Source organism: Garra rufa, chromosome 20 (assembly GCF_049309525.1).
Source record: "Garra rufa chromosome 20, GarRuf1.0, whole genome shotgun sequence".
NCBI lineage: Eukaryota > Metazoa > Chordata > Actinopteri > Cypriniformes > Cyprinidae > Garra > Garra rufa.
The window spans coordinates 10,838,387-10,858,372 of record NC_133380.1 but is presented as its reverse complement, the minus strand read 5'-3'; the positions used below and the strand labels follow the sequence as shown (position 1 = coordinate 10,858,372).

Sequence of the window (19,986 nt, the reverse complement as noted above, 5' to 3'; positions counted from 1 at the left end):
TTCATGATATGTCACCTTTAAGGGATTATTCATGTATGTGGTACATACAAAGTGCCAAAATGGTGAACTACAGTATGTACTAACAAGAACCACTAATAAACTTATGTCTAAAAAGGAGGATTTTTGCAGTGGCCAAAAAACATCTATAAAGCCTCCACTGCAACAAATGTCCTATTAGTTGTTCTAAAAACACCGGACAGCAGGAGTCTTCATTTAATTGACCAAATCTAAACCTCTTTACCACAACAACTTCCACCATCTAAAATCAATCATCAGGCACAAAAAAAGTACTGTGTCCAAACCTGTGACTCTTCAGCAGCACATCTGTTGGACTAAAAGTGTGTGGGGGCTGTTAAAAAATGTAAACCAGCTGAGGAGTCTGGCTTTAGAAAAGTGTTTTAGAAAACATGAACTTCCAACGAATTTCTGCTCTCAAGCCATCTTGTTTATCTAAACTGATTTGAATTATTACACGTCTCTAAAAAGATGTGTTTATTAATGCGAGCATTCAGCACTTCAATCTTGCACTGGCTATCTCGTTTACTCTGTGTAAGTTTACTGGGGAAAATGAAACTTGGCTCTGATGTGATTTTCTCACAAAAAAAGCTGAAAGTCAAGTATCTTAAAACTTCCTTTCTAGTTGTTTGAAACTAAGGTAAATAAAAGCAGTCTACTTAAAAAAGATTAGCCTCTTAAACTTCGTTTCCTTGAATCCATGACAACAAGAAATACACAGCTGCCTGAACTCAACACTGGAGACAGCGAACAAAACGCTGAGAGAGGCTCCAGGATTCTTCGTGATGTATGTGTGACCGATACACAAGAGAGCAAGATGGAAAGTTCATCATTTACTCAACCTCATGTCATTCCAAACCTGTAATTCTTTGGCTTATCTTCAAAACACTTCTATGGCTTAATTTAACATAAATGATGTCTCTTACTGAAATATGTAGTAGAAAACCCATGAAGGACTTATGTTATACCGCAACACAACTCTGAATACGCAACTTGATAAATAAAATACCGATACAATGCCACAATGTGCAGTGATTGTAATTTTCAGCCAAAAGCGACAAGTGAAGCGATGCAAGTCTTTACTGCTTTCCTAGCGATAAGAAGAGGAGAAAAGAATTGGAAGATGCCTATGGACGAATAAAACTTCTTAAAGACCTGCGTCTTTGTTCTCTCCACTTCAGCCCTCATGCCTTTGAGGCGTTTAGTAGATCACAACTATTAAAAGAGAGAGACAAGAAACGCTAGATGCCATCCTGGTAGGATGTAAACATGTCGACGCTTGTGTCTCAGCGCGGATTTCACTCTATTTCCGTGGCGTTTAGACTCCTTTTGGGGAAAATTTGATGGTACGCCATTTGGTTTAAGCCTACGCTTATATCCATCGCCACCTGTAAGCTCTTCAGTAGCTGTGGTCACCATATCAGTATTTTTTTTCCGATTTGTGTTGCGGTAAAAATAGCAACAGGTAGCGCCAGTAGCTCACAAAGTGCAACCATTTCACGTCATCGAAATAATGGCGCCCATATAGTCCAAAATATGTATAAACCAATGTTGATTTTTTTAAATAACACAAATAATTAATGGGTTTTCTACTACATATTTCATTTATGATATATTAAGCCATACAAGTCCCTTTAAAACTTTAAGTTTTGAAAAAAATAATCATTGCTGACTGGGAATGGCAATTTTCCATAACGGTGTCTGCAAATGTTTGCATTTGCATGATGCTGCTTTAATACCTGCCAGTATTTTAACAAAAGAGTTGCACATTTCTGATTTAAGCCTTTGATGATAGGTGCTTCAGATAGTGCTTAACTTGTATTGAACCCAGAACATTCCTTTAAAAGAGAAGATTTTAATGAAAAAGAGATCAAAAGGGAAGGAAAACAGGGGAAAGTGATATGCATGCTATTGAAAACTTGGAGTAAGAAGAGACTTGGACTAAAGAAGCCAAAGAAGAGAAAGCATCTAAAATGACTTACATCTAATCCAGGGTCTCCTGGCTCTCCATCATCTCCCTTGGGTCCAGGGGTTCCTTTTCCACCCTTGAAAGTGAGAAGTTAAAGAAAGAGCAAGAGAGAAGAAGAGAGATTAGATCTTGTCAGCTCATCTGTTGTCTCCTCTTAACGTCTGGACTCGGAGCTTAGTCTAGACAATTTACATCTGTTGTGTTTCGACTGCGATACACAGTTCCTGCTGTGAGACACATATGCGCTAACTCCTGATGAATCAAGACATTTGTGAATCATCGGTTAGGCATGCTAATAAAAACCAACTAATGAATCACATGAATCATTATTCTCAATATAAACATCATCTTCCATATGGAGGCTATCTTTTAATCGGTAAATAATTTTGAGTTTCATGGGAACCACAGACGTGAGCTATATACTCAATCGTGGAGTAAAGGGAATAGGATATTTTCTGATTAATGCAAAATATTCAAACAAATATATAAATATATGCAAATATATACACTACAAGTCAAAAGTTTTTGAACAGTAAGATTTTTTATGTTCTCTTCTGCTCACCAAGCTTGCATTTATTTGATCCAAAGTACAGCAAAAACAGTACAATTTTAAAATTTCTACTATTTAATATATGTGTTTTATATTTGAATATATTTAAAAATGTAATTTATTTCTGTGAACAAAGCTTAATTTTCAGCATCTTTACTCAAGTCTTCATAATTCTAATATGCGGATTTTTTCAGGATTTCTTTTGACGAATAGAAAGATTCAAAGATCAGCATTTTGTCAAATGATACACTATATCATTCAAAAGCTTGGCATCAGTATTCATCAGAGAAACCTGAAAACATTCTAATCAGCTGTATTCAACATATTAATAATAATAAATGTTTTTAACAGCAAATCAGAATATTAGAACGATTTCTGAATGATTATGTGACTAGAGTGATGATGTTAAAATTCAGCTTTGAAATCGCAGGAATAAATTACATTTTAAAATATATTCAAATAGAAAACAGTTATTTTAAATGGTAAAAAGAATTTTTACTGCCTTTGCTGCACTTTGGATCAAATAAAAGCAGGCTTGGTGAGCAAAAGAGACTTTTTAAAAAAACATTAAAAAAAAATCTTACTGTTCAAAAACTTTTGACTGTTAGTGTAACTGTTTGAGCGTGTAAGCAGATTTGATTACATCATTTGCAATGATTCATGAGACTGAGTTTTTTTTTTGCAACGGCAACTCTGATTAATGGATCTCTCTACAGAATAATTAGCCACTTTACTGTAAATATTATTTTTTTAAACTGACATGAACATATATCATTACTTAACAAAATAAATGTGTTATTGATAATCAATCCAAATCAGTTACTCAGCAGAAGAAATGAATAGGATTTTACTTCTCAAACAGATCTTCTATAAGGTTTGGGATACTTACAGGTGCTCCAGGATCTCCCCTAGGTCCAGGATAACCCTAAAATGACACAAATACACACATAATCAATACAGATACTCCACTGAATGTGAGCTTTGAGAGCAAGATGTTTAATAAATTGACAGGTCATCTACTTGGAAGCCAGGGCAGCCCTCAGTTCCATTTCCTTGTGGTCCATCTTCACCCTAAGCAGGTAAAACAAACTTTGTTACACCAATGGACAACTGCTTTTGGTTAGTTAAAACCAATTCTGAAGATTAGCAGGATTAACTTACTCTCTCTCCCATCAGGCCTCTGTCTCCTGGGGCGCCTTTGATTCCTCTGGGCCCTTTAGCTCCCTAAAACACAGACATGAAACATGGGAAATGTAGATAAGTCGTAGATGCAGCAATACAATAGATCAGATTGAAAGACTAGTTAACATTACCCACCTCTGGTCCAGAAGGACCCTCATCGCCGCGATAACCTGGTGCCCCTGCCCTTCCTGGCTCGCCCTGTTGGAAATGGGAAAAATGATATTGCTATTTGAGTATATTAGAATCCATACATTGGGGGTGAAATTTAGCATCATTATTCCAGTCACATGATCCTTTAGAAATCAATCTAATATTCTGATTTGCTGCTCAAAAAACATTTATTATTATTATGCTAAAAACAGCTGAGTAGAATTTATTCATGCTTCTTTGAGAAGAACAGCATTTATCTGAAATGGAAATCTTTTTGAACACTATAAATGTTCTAAATTAAAGTATTAATTTCTATAATTTCTTTCCCCAAAAAAAGCTTTCGAATGGTATAGTGTATATGTTACAAAAGCATTTTATTTCACATAAATGCTGATCCTGAAAACAATTTAATGAACTGTTTTAAATATTTATAATAATATTAATAAAAAACTGTATAAAATCAGCATATTAGAATGATTTCTGAAGGATCATGTGACAATGAAGACTGGAGTAATGAGGCTGAAAATTCAGCTTTGATCGCAAGAATAAATTACATTTGAAAATATATTCAAATAGAAATCAGTTATTTTAAATAGTAAAAATATTTCAAAATTTGACTGTTTTTGCTGTATTTTGGATCAAATAAATGCAGGCTTGGTGAGCAGAAGAGACTTAAAAAATAATAATAATAATTTTATTACATTGTAATATAATAATACAATGTAATATTACAAATGTATTTTTTTTACATTATTTTATAATAAATTGTAGTAACTGTCTCGTTTAAAGAATAAAATTCACTCAAGACTCAAGGGTGTGGATACTGAAGACAGAGAGCCATTCATAAGAAAATGACCACATATTGGATTCATACAGTTATCTAATGTTTAGCTTTTTGCTAGCCTTAAAAATCTGAGTCATTGACTAAAAATACACTTTTGGTAAATGACTCAGTAAAAAAGATGTGTTTTTTTTGTACTGTAGCATTACATTTCGAAGAGGGGATTCTGACACATGGGTGAATTAAATCAGTAAAAAAGCAGGCTTTGAGAAAAGCAGTGGCTCATGAGTTCAGAAAACCCATCCAGATTTCCACCTATTGAACACTTGGTTCTTTCCCATCCCACCCACTCAAACTCTACTGGAAAATACCTCTGCCAGGACAAAACCAATAAAAAACGAGTGTTACTCATAGCGAAAAAGAACAACTTCAAGCACAAAAGTGAGCAGTTAGGATAACGGCAGCCTAGTCCCTAACATAGATTATGCGAGAACCTATAGAGCAGCTGGGCTGCACAAACGGCTGTTTTTGAGAAACAACAGATGACTTTGAGAAAAGCATGAAACGAGGAGCCATTCGGGCACGCATGTGCTCCAAACACTCTCACGTAAGCTGCACAGGAAATTTAGAGTCCTGAGAGGCAACGGAAAATTGTTGGTCTGTTCGCAGTTGGCCTGACAGTTTACAAGAGCTGTAGAGAAAAGTCAAGTGCTGACAGAACTAGCATGCATGGAGTTCTGTGGTGCAGCTGGTGATGTTGTAAGCCTCAAGAATCCAAGGTCGAAATCTCAGAAGATTAGCTTGTTTCACTGGGAAATCTTGAATCTGGTCTGGCATGTGTAATCAATTTCATTGTCCGTCCTAAAGCTGAACCATTCTAATAAATGTTACTCAACAACTAAAAACTAGTGAAATTGTTTGATTGAGACAAGATAAATACATTAAAGCTGGTTTAAACTAGTCTCCTAGACTGACCAAGCTGGTGGTTTAACAACGAAAAAAATATCTTAAAGGAATAGTTCACCCAAAAATGAAAATTACCCCATCATTTACCCTCAAGCCATTCTAGGTGTATATGACTTTCTTCTTTTAGACAAATACAATCAGAGTTATTTCCAAAAATGTGCTGGCTCTTCCAAGCTTTTTAATGGCAGTGAATGGGTGTTGAGATTTTGAAGTCCAAGACAGTGCCACCATCCATCATAAAAAGTGCTCCACAAGTGCTATTAACCCTCCAGAGCCATGTGGAGCACTTTTTATCATGGATGGTTGCACTTTATTGGACTTTAAAATCTCAACACCCATTCACTGCCATTATAAAGCTTGAAAGAGCCAGGTCATTTTTTTTTATATAACACTGATTGTATTCATCTACAAGAAGAAAATCATATACACCTAGGATGGCTTGATAGTGAGTAAATTATGGGGTAATTTTCATTTTTGGATGAACTTGATTTAAATCCAGAAAGTCTGGCAAGGGTGGAAGATCAGCTAAGACCACCAAAGGTGTAGCCAAAAATACATTGTGTGGGGCAAAATTGTTGTTTTTTTCTTTTATGCCAAAAATCATTAGAATGTTAAGTAAAGATCATGTTTCATGAAGATATTTTGTGAATTTTCCACCGTAAATATATCAAAACTTAATTTTTGATTAGTAATATGCATTGCTAAGAACTTCATTTGGACAACTTTAAAGGTCACTTTATCAATATTTAGATTTTTTTTGCACCCTCATTTATTCAGTTTTCAGATGATGTATAAATGTCCATTTCCAAAAATGTACCCTTATGACTGGTTTTGTGATCCAGGGTCACATTTATTTATGAATTTATTGATTTATCAATCTATTAATTTATTTATTTTATATTAAGAAGCTCTTAATATTCAGACAGTTATTGCAAAATAAGCCCCTTTAGAGTGATACAAGACCCCATGTAAGAAAAAATATAGGTAACACTTTACAATAAGGTTCATTAGTTAAACATTAGTTAATGTATTAACTAACATGAACTAACCATGAGCAATGCATTTGTTACTGTATTTACTAATCTTTATTAACGTTAGTTAACGGAAATACAGTTGTTCATTGTTTGTTCATGTTAGTTCACACTGCATTTACTAATGTTAACAAGATTTTAATAATGCATTAGTAAATGTTGAAATAAACATTAACAACGATTAATAAATGCTGTTCACTATTAGTTCATGTTAACTAATGTGGTTAACTAATGTTAACTAAAGAACCTTATTGTAAAGTGTTACCAAAATATATCATGTTTTAGTAAACCATAAGATTAAAATCATGACTTAAAAAGTTTAAATTATGTCATAAAAAGAGCCAAAATCATGGAAAAAAATTGTCCTTTTGACATAAGTTTTGGCAAGTCAGTATGACATTAAAAGTTAAAACCTTTTATGTCACAAAATAAATTTTTTATCTGATAATTTTATGAGGCTTCATATGTGGGCTTCCATAGGGTCCAGATCATCTTGTGAGGTTGTAATTTATAATAATGTTTGTACATTATCTTTTACTGGTTATACTTAATGCAGAGTTCTGTCATGAAACTGATTGCGCAAACCCTTCTACTTAATCTGATATAATTACATAATTATTTACATGGCGCATTTGATTTTTGTTGCATCAGCAACCAGTGAGCTTGCTGCTCAACATTTAAATACTCAGCTAGTATCTGCTGTAGCAGTTGCAGCGTGCTTTAGAAACCCTTCCCCTTCCCCAGCTCCACCTGTGTAGATCTGCTACTGGTAATTTCACATATGTGACCCTGGACCATAAAACCAGTCATAAGGATCAATTTTTTAACATTTAGATTTATACATCATCAGCCGAATAAATAAGCTTTCCATTGATTGTATGGTTTGTTAGGATAGGACCATGTTTGGCTGAGATACAGCTATTTGAAAATTTGGAATCTGAGAGTGCAAGATATTGAGAAAATCGCCTTTAAAGTTGTCCAAATGAAGTTCTTAACAATGCATATTACTATTCAAAAATTACATTTTGATATGTTTACAGTAGGAATTTTACAAAAAATCTTCATGGAACATGATCTTTACTGAATTTCCTAATGATTTTTGGCATAAAAGAAAAATCAATAATTTTGACCCATACTATGTATTTTTGGCTATTGCTACAAATATACCCCAGCGACTTAAGACTGGTTTTGTGGTCCAGGGTCACATATGTTATATGTGCAGCAGCATAATTTCTTACATACCCGCTGCAATCACCAATCACCAGTGCATTTCTATTTGAAATTATCTGTTTTTATAGTATGTAATTAGGCCCTGGGTGGAAGAACTTACAGCCTAAATGAGTTACAGACACTCAACGTCATCTTTTACTACATAGAGTGTAAGATATTTCTGTCAGTGAGGAACATTTGTATGCTTTAAGGTATTAAAATACATCTGTTGAACTGTATCTGCTGCTCAGTTTTGAACTCGCCCTGCCGGTCTAACATCGTCCATCTGGAGTCCATCTGACCTTGGGAACTTATATAGCTTTTGTTCTTTCTCCTCCCACTGCCCAAACCGTCACAAATGGCTAAACCACTGGACGTATTTCTTTGTTCCTCAAGTTACCTTCTAACACAGCCCAGAGGTCCAATGATCTCAGAGATTTCAGAGGGCCTCTCAGAATGCCTATGTCCTGAGGTCATAAGCTTTCATCCTTGTTCAAGCCCTTATGTCTTACATACTACACAATTCTGCTCTTTATAATTCTGGATTAACATGTAAGGAAGTGTATAAATGTATAAAGATGATAAAATGGTTGAGTTTAGAGGCTTGAACTCTTGCAATGTCTTGGATCAGGCTGAAGGACACAGTCTTAAACACTCAAAATCTGCTGTATACCACTCGTAATGGTTTTTGTCAGTCACTCACCGGCTCTCCGTTTGGCCCTGCTGATCCCTCACGTCCTTGATCACCCCGAGGCCCAGGTTCACCCTGTCAGAGTTAGAAAGTTCACAGTTACTTCACTTGTGTCATTCTTTCAAAATATTATTTTCTTCTTGGGTGCATGAGCACCAAAGGCTTAAGTTGTCAAAGCAATTTACCGAACAGAACATGCACAATTAATATCTAATGAATTTGTTTGAAACAAATGTATATCCATGCACATATTATGTGTCAGATATATTTAAGTTACGAAAATGTGCGTTTGATTAACAAGAGAGTCATTAGAGCCATTTCACTTGGAGAATATTGTGCGTATTTTAAGTCGACATGAAATCAAAATAAAACCAATTTGCTTTCTTGTGCATTTGTATTAATGAGGGGAAAATAAGCAGAAAGATGTCTGCATATTATATAACCTTTCAGCTCTTTATATAAACGTCATAACTATTACAAAAAGGTTTTTTCACTTAATACCATTAATAGCATAATTTCGACTTTTGTCATAGTTATAACCTATTAAAAGTTCAAACTTTTTGTCATAATTATGAATTATCTCATAGTTATAACCTAGTATGACATAATTTCGACCTTTTATGACATAATTATGGAGGAATTTACAGCCTAAAATATATACTCACAATGTCGCCTCTGGGTCCTCTGTTACCACGGGAACCTTGTTCACCTTTCTCACCAGCTGTGCCCTGTAATAGAAAAGCACATCAGTTCAGATCACCTGCACATGAAAAATGTAAAATCTGCAAACAGCACAAAACACAACCATCCACACTTCAAGCTACAAGGACAAAAGTAAATATAAATGCTTAGTTACTCTCTCTCCTCTTGGGCCATCTGGTCCAGGTGGTCCCTAAAAAACGAACAGGAAATGGAATAACTGTTAGATAACACTAAAAGCAGGTCAATTGGATGTTAAGAATCCAAGTCTTTAAAAAAGTGTAAAAAGAGTGAAAACACTTACGTCATCTCCTCTCTCGCCTTTATCGCCATTGGCTCCACGAGGACCTCTCTCTCCCTATAACAACAACAATGGGATTGCAGATAAGCCTTTTCTTTGAAAGTAGTTATACTGTAAAAACTCATCAAGTCAAACAACGTCTACAGTGCCTTGCGAAAGTATTCATACCCCTTCATTTTGTTCATGTTTTTTATGCTGCTGCCTTACGTTGAATCTACACTCTATACACCATAATAGCTAAGCAAAAAAAAACATGTTTTTAACATCTTTGCAAATTTATTGAAAATAAAAAACTTAAATGATTCAATTGCATAAGTATTCATACCCTTATCTGGGACAATTGACATTTGCTCAGGAGCATTCATATTGCTTGTAGATGTTACTACTCTTTGAGTGAAGTTAACCTGTAGCAAATTCAATTGAATGGGTATGATTTGGAAAGGCACACACCTCTCAATAAAATGTCTAACAGCTGAAAATGCATATCAGAGCAAAAGCCAAGCCCTAAGGTCTGTGGAAGAGTTCAGAGAAAAAAAATCTGTTGCATTGAAGGTTCACAGAAGCATGTAGTCTCCATAAGTCTGGAACAATCAGGACTCTTTCCTAGAGCTGGCCTCCTGGCCAAACTGAGCAATTAATGGAGAAGGGCTTTGGTTAGAGTGGTTAGAGTAGACCAAGAACCAGATAGTCACTTTAGTTGAGCTCCATGATCATATGTGGAGATAGGAGAAACCTACAGAAGGGCATCACTGCAACACTCCACCGATCTGGACTTTATGGCGGTGTGGCCAAACTCAATCCTCTCCTCAGTGAAGACACACGAAAACACTTGGAATTTGCAAAAAAGCGCCTAAAGCACCCTTAGACAGGGAGAAACAAGATTCTCTGGACTGATGAACCTCAATTCCAAGCATCATGTTTGAAGGAAACCAGGCACTGCTCATCACCTGCAGATTACCATCCCAAAAGTAAAGTGTGCTGGTAGCAGCTTCATACTTTGGGGCTTTTTTTCAGCGGCAGAGATTGAGGGACTCATCTGAGTAGAAGAAAAGCTTCACCAAAATGCACCAAAATATTGAGATAGCCTTAATGAAAACCCAGTCCAGAGCATTCAGAACCTCAGACTCGGCAGATGGTTCACCTTCCAATAGGACAATGACCCTAGGCACACAGCAAGAGTGGCTTAAAGACAACTCTGTGAATGTCCTTCAATGGCCCAGCAAGAGTCTGGGCTTGAACCCAATCAAACATTTCTGGAGAAACCTAAAATGTCTGCCAGACCCCATTCAAGCTGACAGAGCTTGAGAAGTGAAGAGGTGAGAAGAAGAATGGCAGACACTTGCCAAATGCTGATGTGCAAAGCTTGTTGCATCATACCCTAAAAGACTTGAGGCTGTAAAGGAGCTTCAGGTAAGATCTTAGTTAAGGGTATGAATACTTATGCAATGAACTTATTTTAGGTTTTTTACTAAATTTACAAAGGTGTGACAATTGACAATGTTTTTGCTTTGACATTATGGTTCATGCAGTGTAGATTTATGTGGAAAAAAGCAATTTAAAGCAGTTTAATGTAAGGCAGCAACATAAAACGTGAAAAAAATGAAGGGGTATGAATACTTTCGCAAGGTACTATGTCAAAGATTATGTTGTATTTACCAGTTAAAAGTCATGACATGAAATTATGTTTAATACAAGATCAAAATGTTCCTCCATACCTTTGCACCTGAAGGCCCATAGTTTCCAGGTCTTCCTGCTTCACCGTCTTTGCCAGAATCTCCCTGAAAGCAACAATCAAAGCCATAAGAAATGTTTCTGAAGATGTTTTACTGCTGGAAATTATTTATAAAAGGTCAAAGGTAACATAACATCTCTTTAAGATGACACTCAAGTCTCCAGTGCCACAGATGTTTTTTGTTTACCTTTGAATAAAATTTTCAATAATCTCATAATGTCTCCTGAGAAAATGTCTCAAATTGTGCTCAGGTTTGCCAAAACAACAAAGTCAGAAATCAAATGTCAGAGATCTTAGTATAAACATGTGATCTCATCAAATGCTGGCTAGATTTTTTTGCTTTTATTCAGCAAGTGATTGTAAGAACTAAGAACAAGAACAAGAACTAAGAAACTTGTTCTAAGAAAGAAACTAAGAAAGAAATGTTTCTTGAGCAGAGAATCAGCATATTAGCCTGATTTCTGAAGGATCGTGTGACACTGAAGACTGCCGTAATGGCTGCTGAAAATTCAGCTTTGCATCACTGGTATAAATTACATTTTAAAACAGATTAAAATAGAAAACACTGTAAAAATAGTTCACAATATTACTGTTTTACTGTGTTTTTAACCAAATAAATGCAGTACTGATGAGCATAAGAGACTGAGAGCTCTTGTTGCTGCCTGATCTTGATTTCTAACACAAACAAAATTTTCTTTTGTTTCTCTTACTCTTCCTCCTTTGGGTCCATACTGGCCGGGATCTCCTTTAGGACCTGGTTCTCCTTGCAAACCCTACCAGAAAAAAAATAAAATGTTTATTTATGAATAAGTAAGAAAGTAGAAGAACATACCACCAAATATCCTACTTTTCTTTTATGTATGTATTTATGTATGTGCAAACAAAGTACAAACACTGTGCAGAATTGTGAAAGCAGCTTGGATGTCAAATTTGGTAAATGTTTGGCTGCTCATGAGGCAAACATCCCACGTCCTGCTCTCCAGATGCAGGCTGAGTGGAAACAGCCGCTCGTAAAAATGACTGACATACTGCACAACCTATGAACGTTGCTCAAAGGGGCGGGAACATCTATGGTCCTAGTGAGGTGATCTTTCATAGGCGAATTAGATCCAAGTTCTCAGCCAATTAGATGCTGATATCTAAACGTATGGATCTATAACTTAATCTATAAGTCTCAAATGCATCTGGATCAACAGAAGCTCAATTGCATCTGGATCAAAGGAACAATGTGAACATGCAAACACGCAGTCCATGAACACGCAAAAGCCCTGTAAACACTTGCTCAAGTATAAAACCTGCTGCAAATTCCATATTTTGCAAACAGCCAAGATTTATACAAAGATTTTTTTGCACTCTAACCTTTGCAAATTTCACTTTATAAATCCCATTTATGCCACTCTTAAAAATAAAGGTGCTTTAAAAGGTTCTTCACAGCGATGCCATAGAAGAACCATTTTTGGTTCCACAGAGAACCTTTCAGTCAAAGGTTCTTTAAAGAACCATCTCTTTCTTACCTTCTTACAATCTGAAGAACCTTCTTTCGCCACAAAGAACCTTTTATCAAACAGAAAGGTTTGTCAGATGTTAAAGGTTCTTTATGGAACCATTTAGACAAAAAAGGTTCTTCTATGGCATCGTGAAGCACCTTTATTGTGAGTGTAGCAGATTTGTAAACATACATTCACAAGTGTAATTCTGCACCATGTCATTGTCAAAATAACCATATATGGAGTTTAAAATGTGTTTTATTATGCAAGACCTCATCTGCGTATAATCTCCATATGCACATTGCACAAGAAACTATAATGTATTACAAAAATTACATACTTTTGACAAGTAATATTACTTACATCTGGCCCCGGTGACCCTTTGCAGCCAGGAAGGCCAGGGAATCCTGGCTCACCCTATGAAATTAAATACAAACACACAAAACATAAACACTCTTCTTCATGGTGGGAGTCAACCGCCCTGAACTGTATGTAGTTAACTTGAGAGTCACATCATGCAAAGAAAGAGTGAAGAAGTAAAGTATTAAGGAAAGACATTACAAATCAAGATTGCATGCGATGGAGCCTGAAAATAACAACAGAAAGATTTACATGTTGTAAATCACACCGTGATAAAGTTTTACTGTGAACTCAGATGTATCATGTGCAGATGGGGGAGTGAAGTCGAGGGACTGTGATTTGTTGAGTGGAAAATGCCTTGGAAAGAGTTACAGTACATGTTGAGAACTAACTGAGGAGCAAAATGGCCCGAGGATGAAGACAAAGTGAAGTCAAGGGTCAGAGACACAAAACTAGGCTGTTTTCCACACTTAAGGAAAGACACAAAGCAGAAATGGAACAAGTGTCAAACAGTGTCAGGATCGATTGTTCACATACTTTTAACCTGAAATCTGACACAGGATGCCAGAGAAAGCAGAACAGGAAGATGAGAGAGAAATGACATCAAATCTAACAGCAGTGCATTATTCGGCAATATTTAATTTACTCATGTAATTTCAAAACTATTCAACTTTTATACTTTGTGGAACACAAAAGGAGATACTTTGCAGTAGTGTTCATTTTGTCAGCCATTTTTTTATTTAGCCTGTGATTTAATGACAATGCATGCATTAAAGAACACAGACGCAGCCAGATCATTTCCATAATGACCATTGCAATCTACTAAGAGCAGCACAAATTACCTTCTGCTTTAAGACGTTTTTGGGCTGTTAAATAATGGCGCAAATACCAGTAATTTGACGAACACAAACGTAAGTATAACGCATTGAGTCATTCATTTTAATACTCTCCTCTCATAAATTTTGCGTCTGAAGGGGAAACTCCTACAAACGCATATTCAATAAGGTCAGGCGCAATGCTAATTCAGTGCTAATTCTTCACTGCGCATCTTTAGTAAATCCTGACAGTACTATTTTAACGCTAAAAGATGGCTAAATCTGGCCCTTAGTTGTCTTAGGCTGTGTTAAATGTACTTTTTAGTTATTAGCATATTTAGTCAACCTTGTGTGGTTTTTGTTTAGTTAGTCGATGTCTGAGTATTTTAGTCTGAGTATTTTAGTCTAGCTTTTTAGTCAATGAAAACTTGTGACGTTTTCGTGATGCTGTACAATGGTTAAACCAATGAAACAATTCTTTTTGCTCAAAATTACAATACGTAACAGTTGTTGTCATTTAAGAAATTGATTTTACATTTCAAGTAGGCTTATTGCACTTTTACCTATAAGAAATGTCGACTCATGGCTTATTTTACCTCATCTAGTGTAGTGATTTAAGATTTATTATATAAATTAATATCAAAAACTTAGAAATGCACATTCCTAAAAGTAATTCCAATAATTCCAAATTGCAATAATTTTCTATTAAAAGAACAGCGATTGAGGTTGCCAGATTGCAAATATTAAGCAAAACACCAGGCAGAAAATGTATCCTTTTAACAGAGAATTTCTTATTTGGGGATTTAAACTCTGGATATCTGGCAACCGCATAGATGAAAGCTTGTGTATTAGAGGCGTGTAGTCTGCAATAATATTTTTTTCAGTTTTTTTTTTTATGAAAATAAGAGGTTTTGGTTGAGTTTTTCTTTTTTAAAATACATTTTAGTCTTGTTGTTTATCAACAACAATATTACATGTTTATATAACTACAGTTATCATTTATTGACCTTATAGTCATCTCATTTTGTTTTATTCAATGGAAAAACCTCCTTGACAAACATTTTTCATCATAGTTTTTGTTAACGAAAGTTTGCAGAACATTGCGGACATTGCTGACAAAAAAACAATTTAAAACATATCATACAATTTGCACACTATATATTCCAAATCTTCTGAAGGCCATTTGATAGCTTTGTATGAAGGACCAAAATGTAAAGCATTATTTACTAAAACTACCTAAAATCTCATTTGTTATTTTGACACCTGGCGAGTGACTGTACATAAACACGAAAAAGATTTGAAAACTATGGAAGGTTTTTCAATCTCGTCTCTTTAAATTTTAGTCATATAGGTCATTTTATCCACACTTTTATGGTGTTTTTTAATCATTCTTAGATTTGGCTGATCCCTGACACAATTCACTATCAACATATGGGAAATAGCAGCAAACATTATGCAAAATATCTCATTTTGGATCCACGTATACAGATTTGGTAAACAATGACAGAATCATAATTTTTTTGCTGGGCTATGCCTTTAAAATGCCTTAAAGGAAGCTCTTACCTTACGTCCATCAACACCATCAAGACCATGGTGACCTTTGTCTCCCTAAAAGAAAGATTGGGATTCAATTTAGCACGATATACAACTGGTAAAAACTGGCAAGACTGAATAATTAAAGAGAAAGCTCACCTTGAAGCCTTTATGACCTCTCTCTCCCTGCAGATCAAACAGAAGTGTATTTGTTACATTTTGCAGTTCCAGAATGAATTATGAGATAAAATAATCAACTGCAGACTCTCGGAATGTGCTCTTGATAAAAACGTCCATCTAATCTGCAAGGAAGCTCTGTCTCTTTTACCTTATCACCTCTTATTCCTTGGTCTCCCTGGAAGGAAAGGAACACAGTATAGGTTATTATTTCAGCGAGAGCGCACAAATCAACTGTAATGTAAACAGAATGTAAATATTTGTGAGAGAGGGCGGAAGACAGACCTTCATTCCTTGGTAGCCGACTGGACCGGGATCACCAGGATTTCCCTAATAGGAGAAGAAAAGAAACATCAGTTTTGCTGGATGTGGTTGTAATATAAATATCTAATGCAGAGGCATTTGTCCCCTTTGACTCTATTTAAGATCACCCCGAACTTTAATGTGACAATAACAGGCTTTAATTGAGGATAAACAAGGATAAAGCCAGATTAAAGTCACTGAGATAGTATCTTTAATCAAAATATTCCTACAGGGCTTTATGGTGTCAACCGTATGCTATAATGTTTGTTATGTCTACACAATCAGCATTTGCTGTAGCTGGATCAGTCAGCATATGCTGTTTAATAGCATAGCTGGGTGTTTTCCAGTGTGTGTGGGTGTGTCAGCCTCTTTTATGACACTTAAAGGGCCAAATTTCTGAAAACATCCTTACATACATAGTAAAACTGCATGCATGTGGCGGACAGGAAGTCCACCAGCAATTTCATGGAAAAGCACACTTTGACAGATTGTTGAAATTGTAACAGCTGCAGAAGATGAAAGACCTCAGGGTCAGTCGAAGGTTTTGCTTTGATTGGATTATCAACAAAGAAATCCAGGGACACATGGAACATTTATTCGACACATTGATCTCATAGCCATGTGAAAAGTATTAATCAGCACAATAACAGGCTCCAGCAATTAACTTTTTACCTGACAGCTGTATATGTCAGCTTCATTGTTAAGGTGCGGACATATTTACTATTCTTCAGGAAAAAAATTGTGTGAGGGTGAAATATTTCCTCATGCAGTTTGCAATGGGTTCAAGTTGATCATGCATATTCGCAACTTTGACCAACAGAAAGTTTCTTGGTTTGAAAGTGATTTTGGTGCTTCATCTCTACACTATTAACAATAAACAATGAACCTTTTTTGCTAATGCTAATGTGACAACACCTTTCGCATTCGTGTTCCGTTTGGGGGGGGGGGGTTCCCCCTCAGCTTTGCGTGGTGGTAAACACGCTGCTGCATGTTACAAAATGTTTTTAATACAACGGAAACCATCTAACATGATCACAATTTCATAAAAACGTTGTAAGTTAGGCCTATTAATTGTAATGATTTCATTTCAAACAACGAATAAATTATATAGAGAAAGTGAGCAAAGCACACAGTATCAACTGAGCTTTTGTAAAACTCCGCATCAGTAAACCACTGTGACGCAAAATGATTCACTGTTTCGAAGCCCTCCAATCGAATCGCGAATCATTTGATTCCGAAAAAAGCGTGTATCGTGAATCATTGGCTCAAAACAGGAATTCAAAGCATGTATGGCGAATCATTTCAGATTCAGAACAAGACCTTAAAGCGCGTATCGCGAATCATTTGATTCAAAATGGGAATTCAAAGCACGTATGGCGAATCATTTGATTCAGAACGAGACTTTAAAGCGCGTATGGCAAATCATTTGATTCAGAACGGGACTTTTAAGTGCATATTGTGAATCATTTGATTCAAAACGGGAATTCAAAGCGCGTATGGCGAATTATTTGATTCAGAACGAGACTTTAAAGCGCGTATGGCAAATCATTTGATTCAGAACGGGACTTTTAAGTGCATATTGTGAATCATTTGATTCAAAACAGGATTTTAAAGCATGTATCGCGAATCATTTGATTCAAAACAGGAATTCATCCCGTTTTGAATCAAATGATCAAAAATCATTTGATTCAGAACGGGATTTTAAAGCAAGTATCGCAAATCATTTGATTCAAAACAGGATTTCAAAGCACGTATCGCAAATCATTTGATTCAGAACGGGACTTTAAAGCAAGTATCGCAAATCATTTGATTCAAAACAGGATTTCAAAAACGTGTATGGCGAATGATTTGATATCAGAACGAGACCTTAAAGGGTGTATCATGAATCTTTCAAAATGGGAATTCAAAGCGCGTATGGCGAATCATTTGATTCAGAATGGGATTTTAAAGCGCGTATGGCGAATCATTTGATTCAGAATGGGATTTTAAAGCACGTATGGTGAATCATTTGATTCAAAACAGGAATTCAAAGCACGTATCGCAAATCATTTGATTCAGAACGGGAATTCAAATCAGGTATCATGATTCATTTGATTCAGAACGAGGCTTTAAAGCGCGTATCGCGAATCATTGGTTCAAAACGGGAATTCAAAGCGTGTATGGCGAATGATTTGATATCAGAACGAGACCTTAAAGGGTGTATCATGAATCATTTGATTCAAAATGGAAATTCAAAGCATGTATGGTGAATAGGGTTGGGAATCGAAAATCGATTCCGATTCTGGAATCGGATACTTAAGATAAAGAATCGGATACTTGTTATAATATTAAAATTTCGATTCCTCGTTTCGATTCCTGGTTGCATTTTTTCCATCTAGTGATCTGCCAGGACCTTCCGCGCGTGCAATCTGCCAGGACTTTACGTGGTAATGTAAACATCAGTCGAAAAGATGGATCACGGTAAGCGTTTAAAAGTGTGTCTACGCTTTGTAAAAACCGAAGACAAATCTACCGCTGCACGCAAACTTCATCTTAGAGATCTGCAAGGGACGGATTTTAGTCCTGCGCCCGCCCACTCCAGAAGGAATATATGTTATTTCGTCCCGCAAAAGCCCACATAAAAGTCACTTATACCCCCGCGGGAAGACAGGTATCTACTTTATCTCTTGGCTGCATGAAACAAACCCTCCCGGTAATGTAAAGGCAAAGATGACCAGAGTAATAGTAACGAACTCGCGCATACCTAATGTATTCATTCTTGTATATCGGAGTCGTACATTAGGCACGCATAAGTCCGCTGTTGATTCACAAACTATTCATGCTTTCGGTGCTCTGATCCATAGTATTTTTGCGTGAAATTTCAAAATATTTGCATAGTTTTCAAAATGAATGTCCTGTGAGTTTTTTATAATGAATGCTTACCCATAGAGGTGGATCTTGTAAGGGTCAGTGGTGTTTAAGCACATATGAGCACCAGCATAAACAGATTTACAATGTATTTACTGTATTTTTCATTTATATGTTTATTTTATAATAAATACAAACAGTAGATATTCAGTCACTTAAGAAAGAGTACTCTGAAGTTGTGAAGAATGTCTGAATTAAATAATTTAGGTGCTTTAAATCTGTATATGTGTATTCATGTTAAAAAGTTAGAGCAGAGGATTTTCTTTTAAATTCAAAAGTATAGCTTTAATTTAAAGTTTGTTTGATTTTTTTTATAACATGCAGGAGAAAAATAAAAAGGCAAAACTAATGTTTAGGTTAATAAAAAAGGTTAAAAAATAAACACCTTTAGAGGAAATGTCAGGCATAGGGGGGCCTTGCAAAACTGACCCGAGAAGAAGGGGGCCCTGATATAAAAAAGGTTGAGAACCCCTGTGATAAAATAATATGTTGCAATCTAGCACTGAAAATAAACATGTTTAATATATTAATGTTTGACTTTTGTGTTTGTTGTTTTTTTTTTTTTACTAAATCGGAATCGAAACTGGGAATCGAAAAGAATCGGAATCGATAAGTGGAATCGGAATCGGAATCGAAATCGATAAAATTCAAACGATACCCACCCCTAATGGTGAATCATTTGATTCAGAACGAGACTTTAAAGTGCATATGGCAAATCATTTAATTCAGAATGAGACCTTAAAGCACGTATCGCGAATCATTTGATTTAAAATGAGAATTCAAAGCATGTATGGTGAATCATTTGATTCAGAACAAGACTTTAAAGTGCGTATGGCAAATCATTTGATTCAGAACAAGACTTTAAAGTGCGTATGGCAAATCATTTGATTCAGAACGAGACTTTAAAGCGTGTATCGTGAATCATTTGATTCAAAATCGGAATTCAAAGCACGTATGGTGAATCATTTGATTCAAAACAGGAATTCAAAGCGCGTATGGCGAATCATTTGATTCAGAACGGGATTTTAAAGCATGTATCGCAAATCATTTGATTCAAAACAGGAATTCATCCCATTATGAATCAAATGATCAAACATCATTTGATTCAGAACGGGATTTTAAAGCACG

The 19,986-nt window shown here is 35.7% G+C and overlaps 1 protein-coding gene across 1 annotated transcript in view; it reads right to left on the bottom strand.

Annotated features, from left to right (window-relative positions):
• Positions 1 to 19,986, bottom strand: part of col6a1 (collagen, type VI, alpha 1) — a 34,995-nt gene that overhangs the window by 8,313 nt on the left and 6,696 nt on the right. The window contains exons 10-25 of the mRNA XM_073826389.1: positions 15,934 to 15,978; positions 15,800 to 15,826; positions 15,631 to 15,657; positions 15,502 to 15,546; positions 13,127 to 13,180; positions 11,987 to 12,049; positions 11,260 to 11,322; positions 9,548 to 9,601; positions 9,401 to 9,436; positions 9,210 to 9,272; positions 8,557 to 8,619; positions 3,852 to 3,914; positions 3,696 to 3,758; positions 3,555 to 3,605; positions 3,424 to 3,459; positions 1,998 to 2,060 (exon numbers count right to left, since the gene is read on the bottom strand). Coding sequence (XP_073682490.1) covers positions 1,998 to 2,060; positions 3,424 to 3,459; positions 3,555 to 3,605; positions 3,696 to 3,758; positions 3,852 to 3,914; positions 8,557 to 8,619; positions 9,210 to 9,272; positions 9,401 to 9,436; positions 9,548 to 9,601; positions 11,260 to 11,322; positions 11,987 to 12,049; positions 13,127 to 13,180; positions 15,502 to 15,546; positions 15,631 to 15,657; positions 15,800 to 15,826; positions 15,934 to 15,978 — 816 coding nt within the window. The remainder of the gene's footprint in view (positions 1 to 1,997; positions 2,061 to 3,423; positions 3,460 to 3,554; positions 3,606 to 3,695; positions 3,759 to 3,851; positions 3,915 to 8,556; positions 8,620 to 9,209; positions 9,273 to 9,400; positions 9,437 to 9,547; positions 9,602 to 11,259; positions 11,323 to 11,986; positions 12,050 to 13,126; positions 13,181 to 15,501; positions 15,547 to 15,630; positions 15,658 to 15,799; positions 15,827 to 15,933; positions 15,979 to 19,986) is intronic.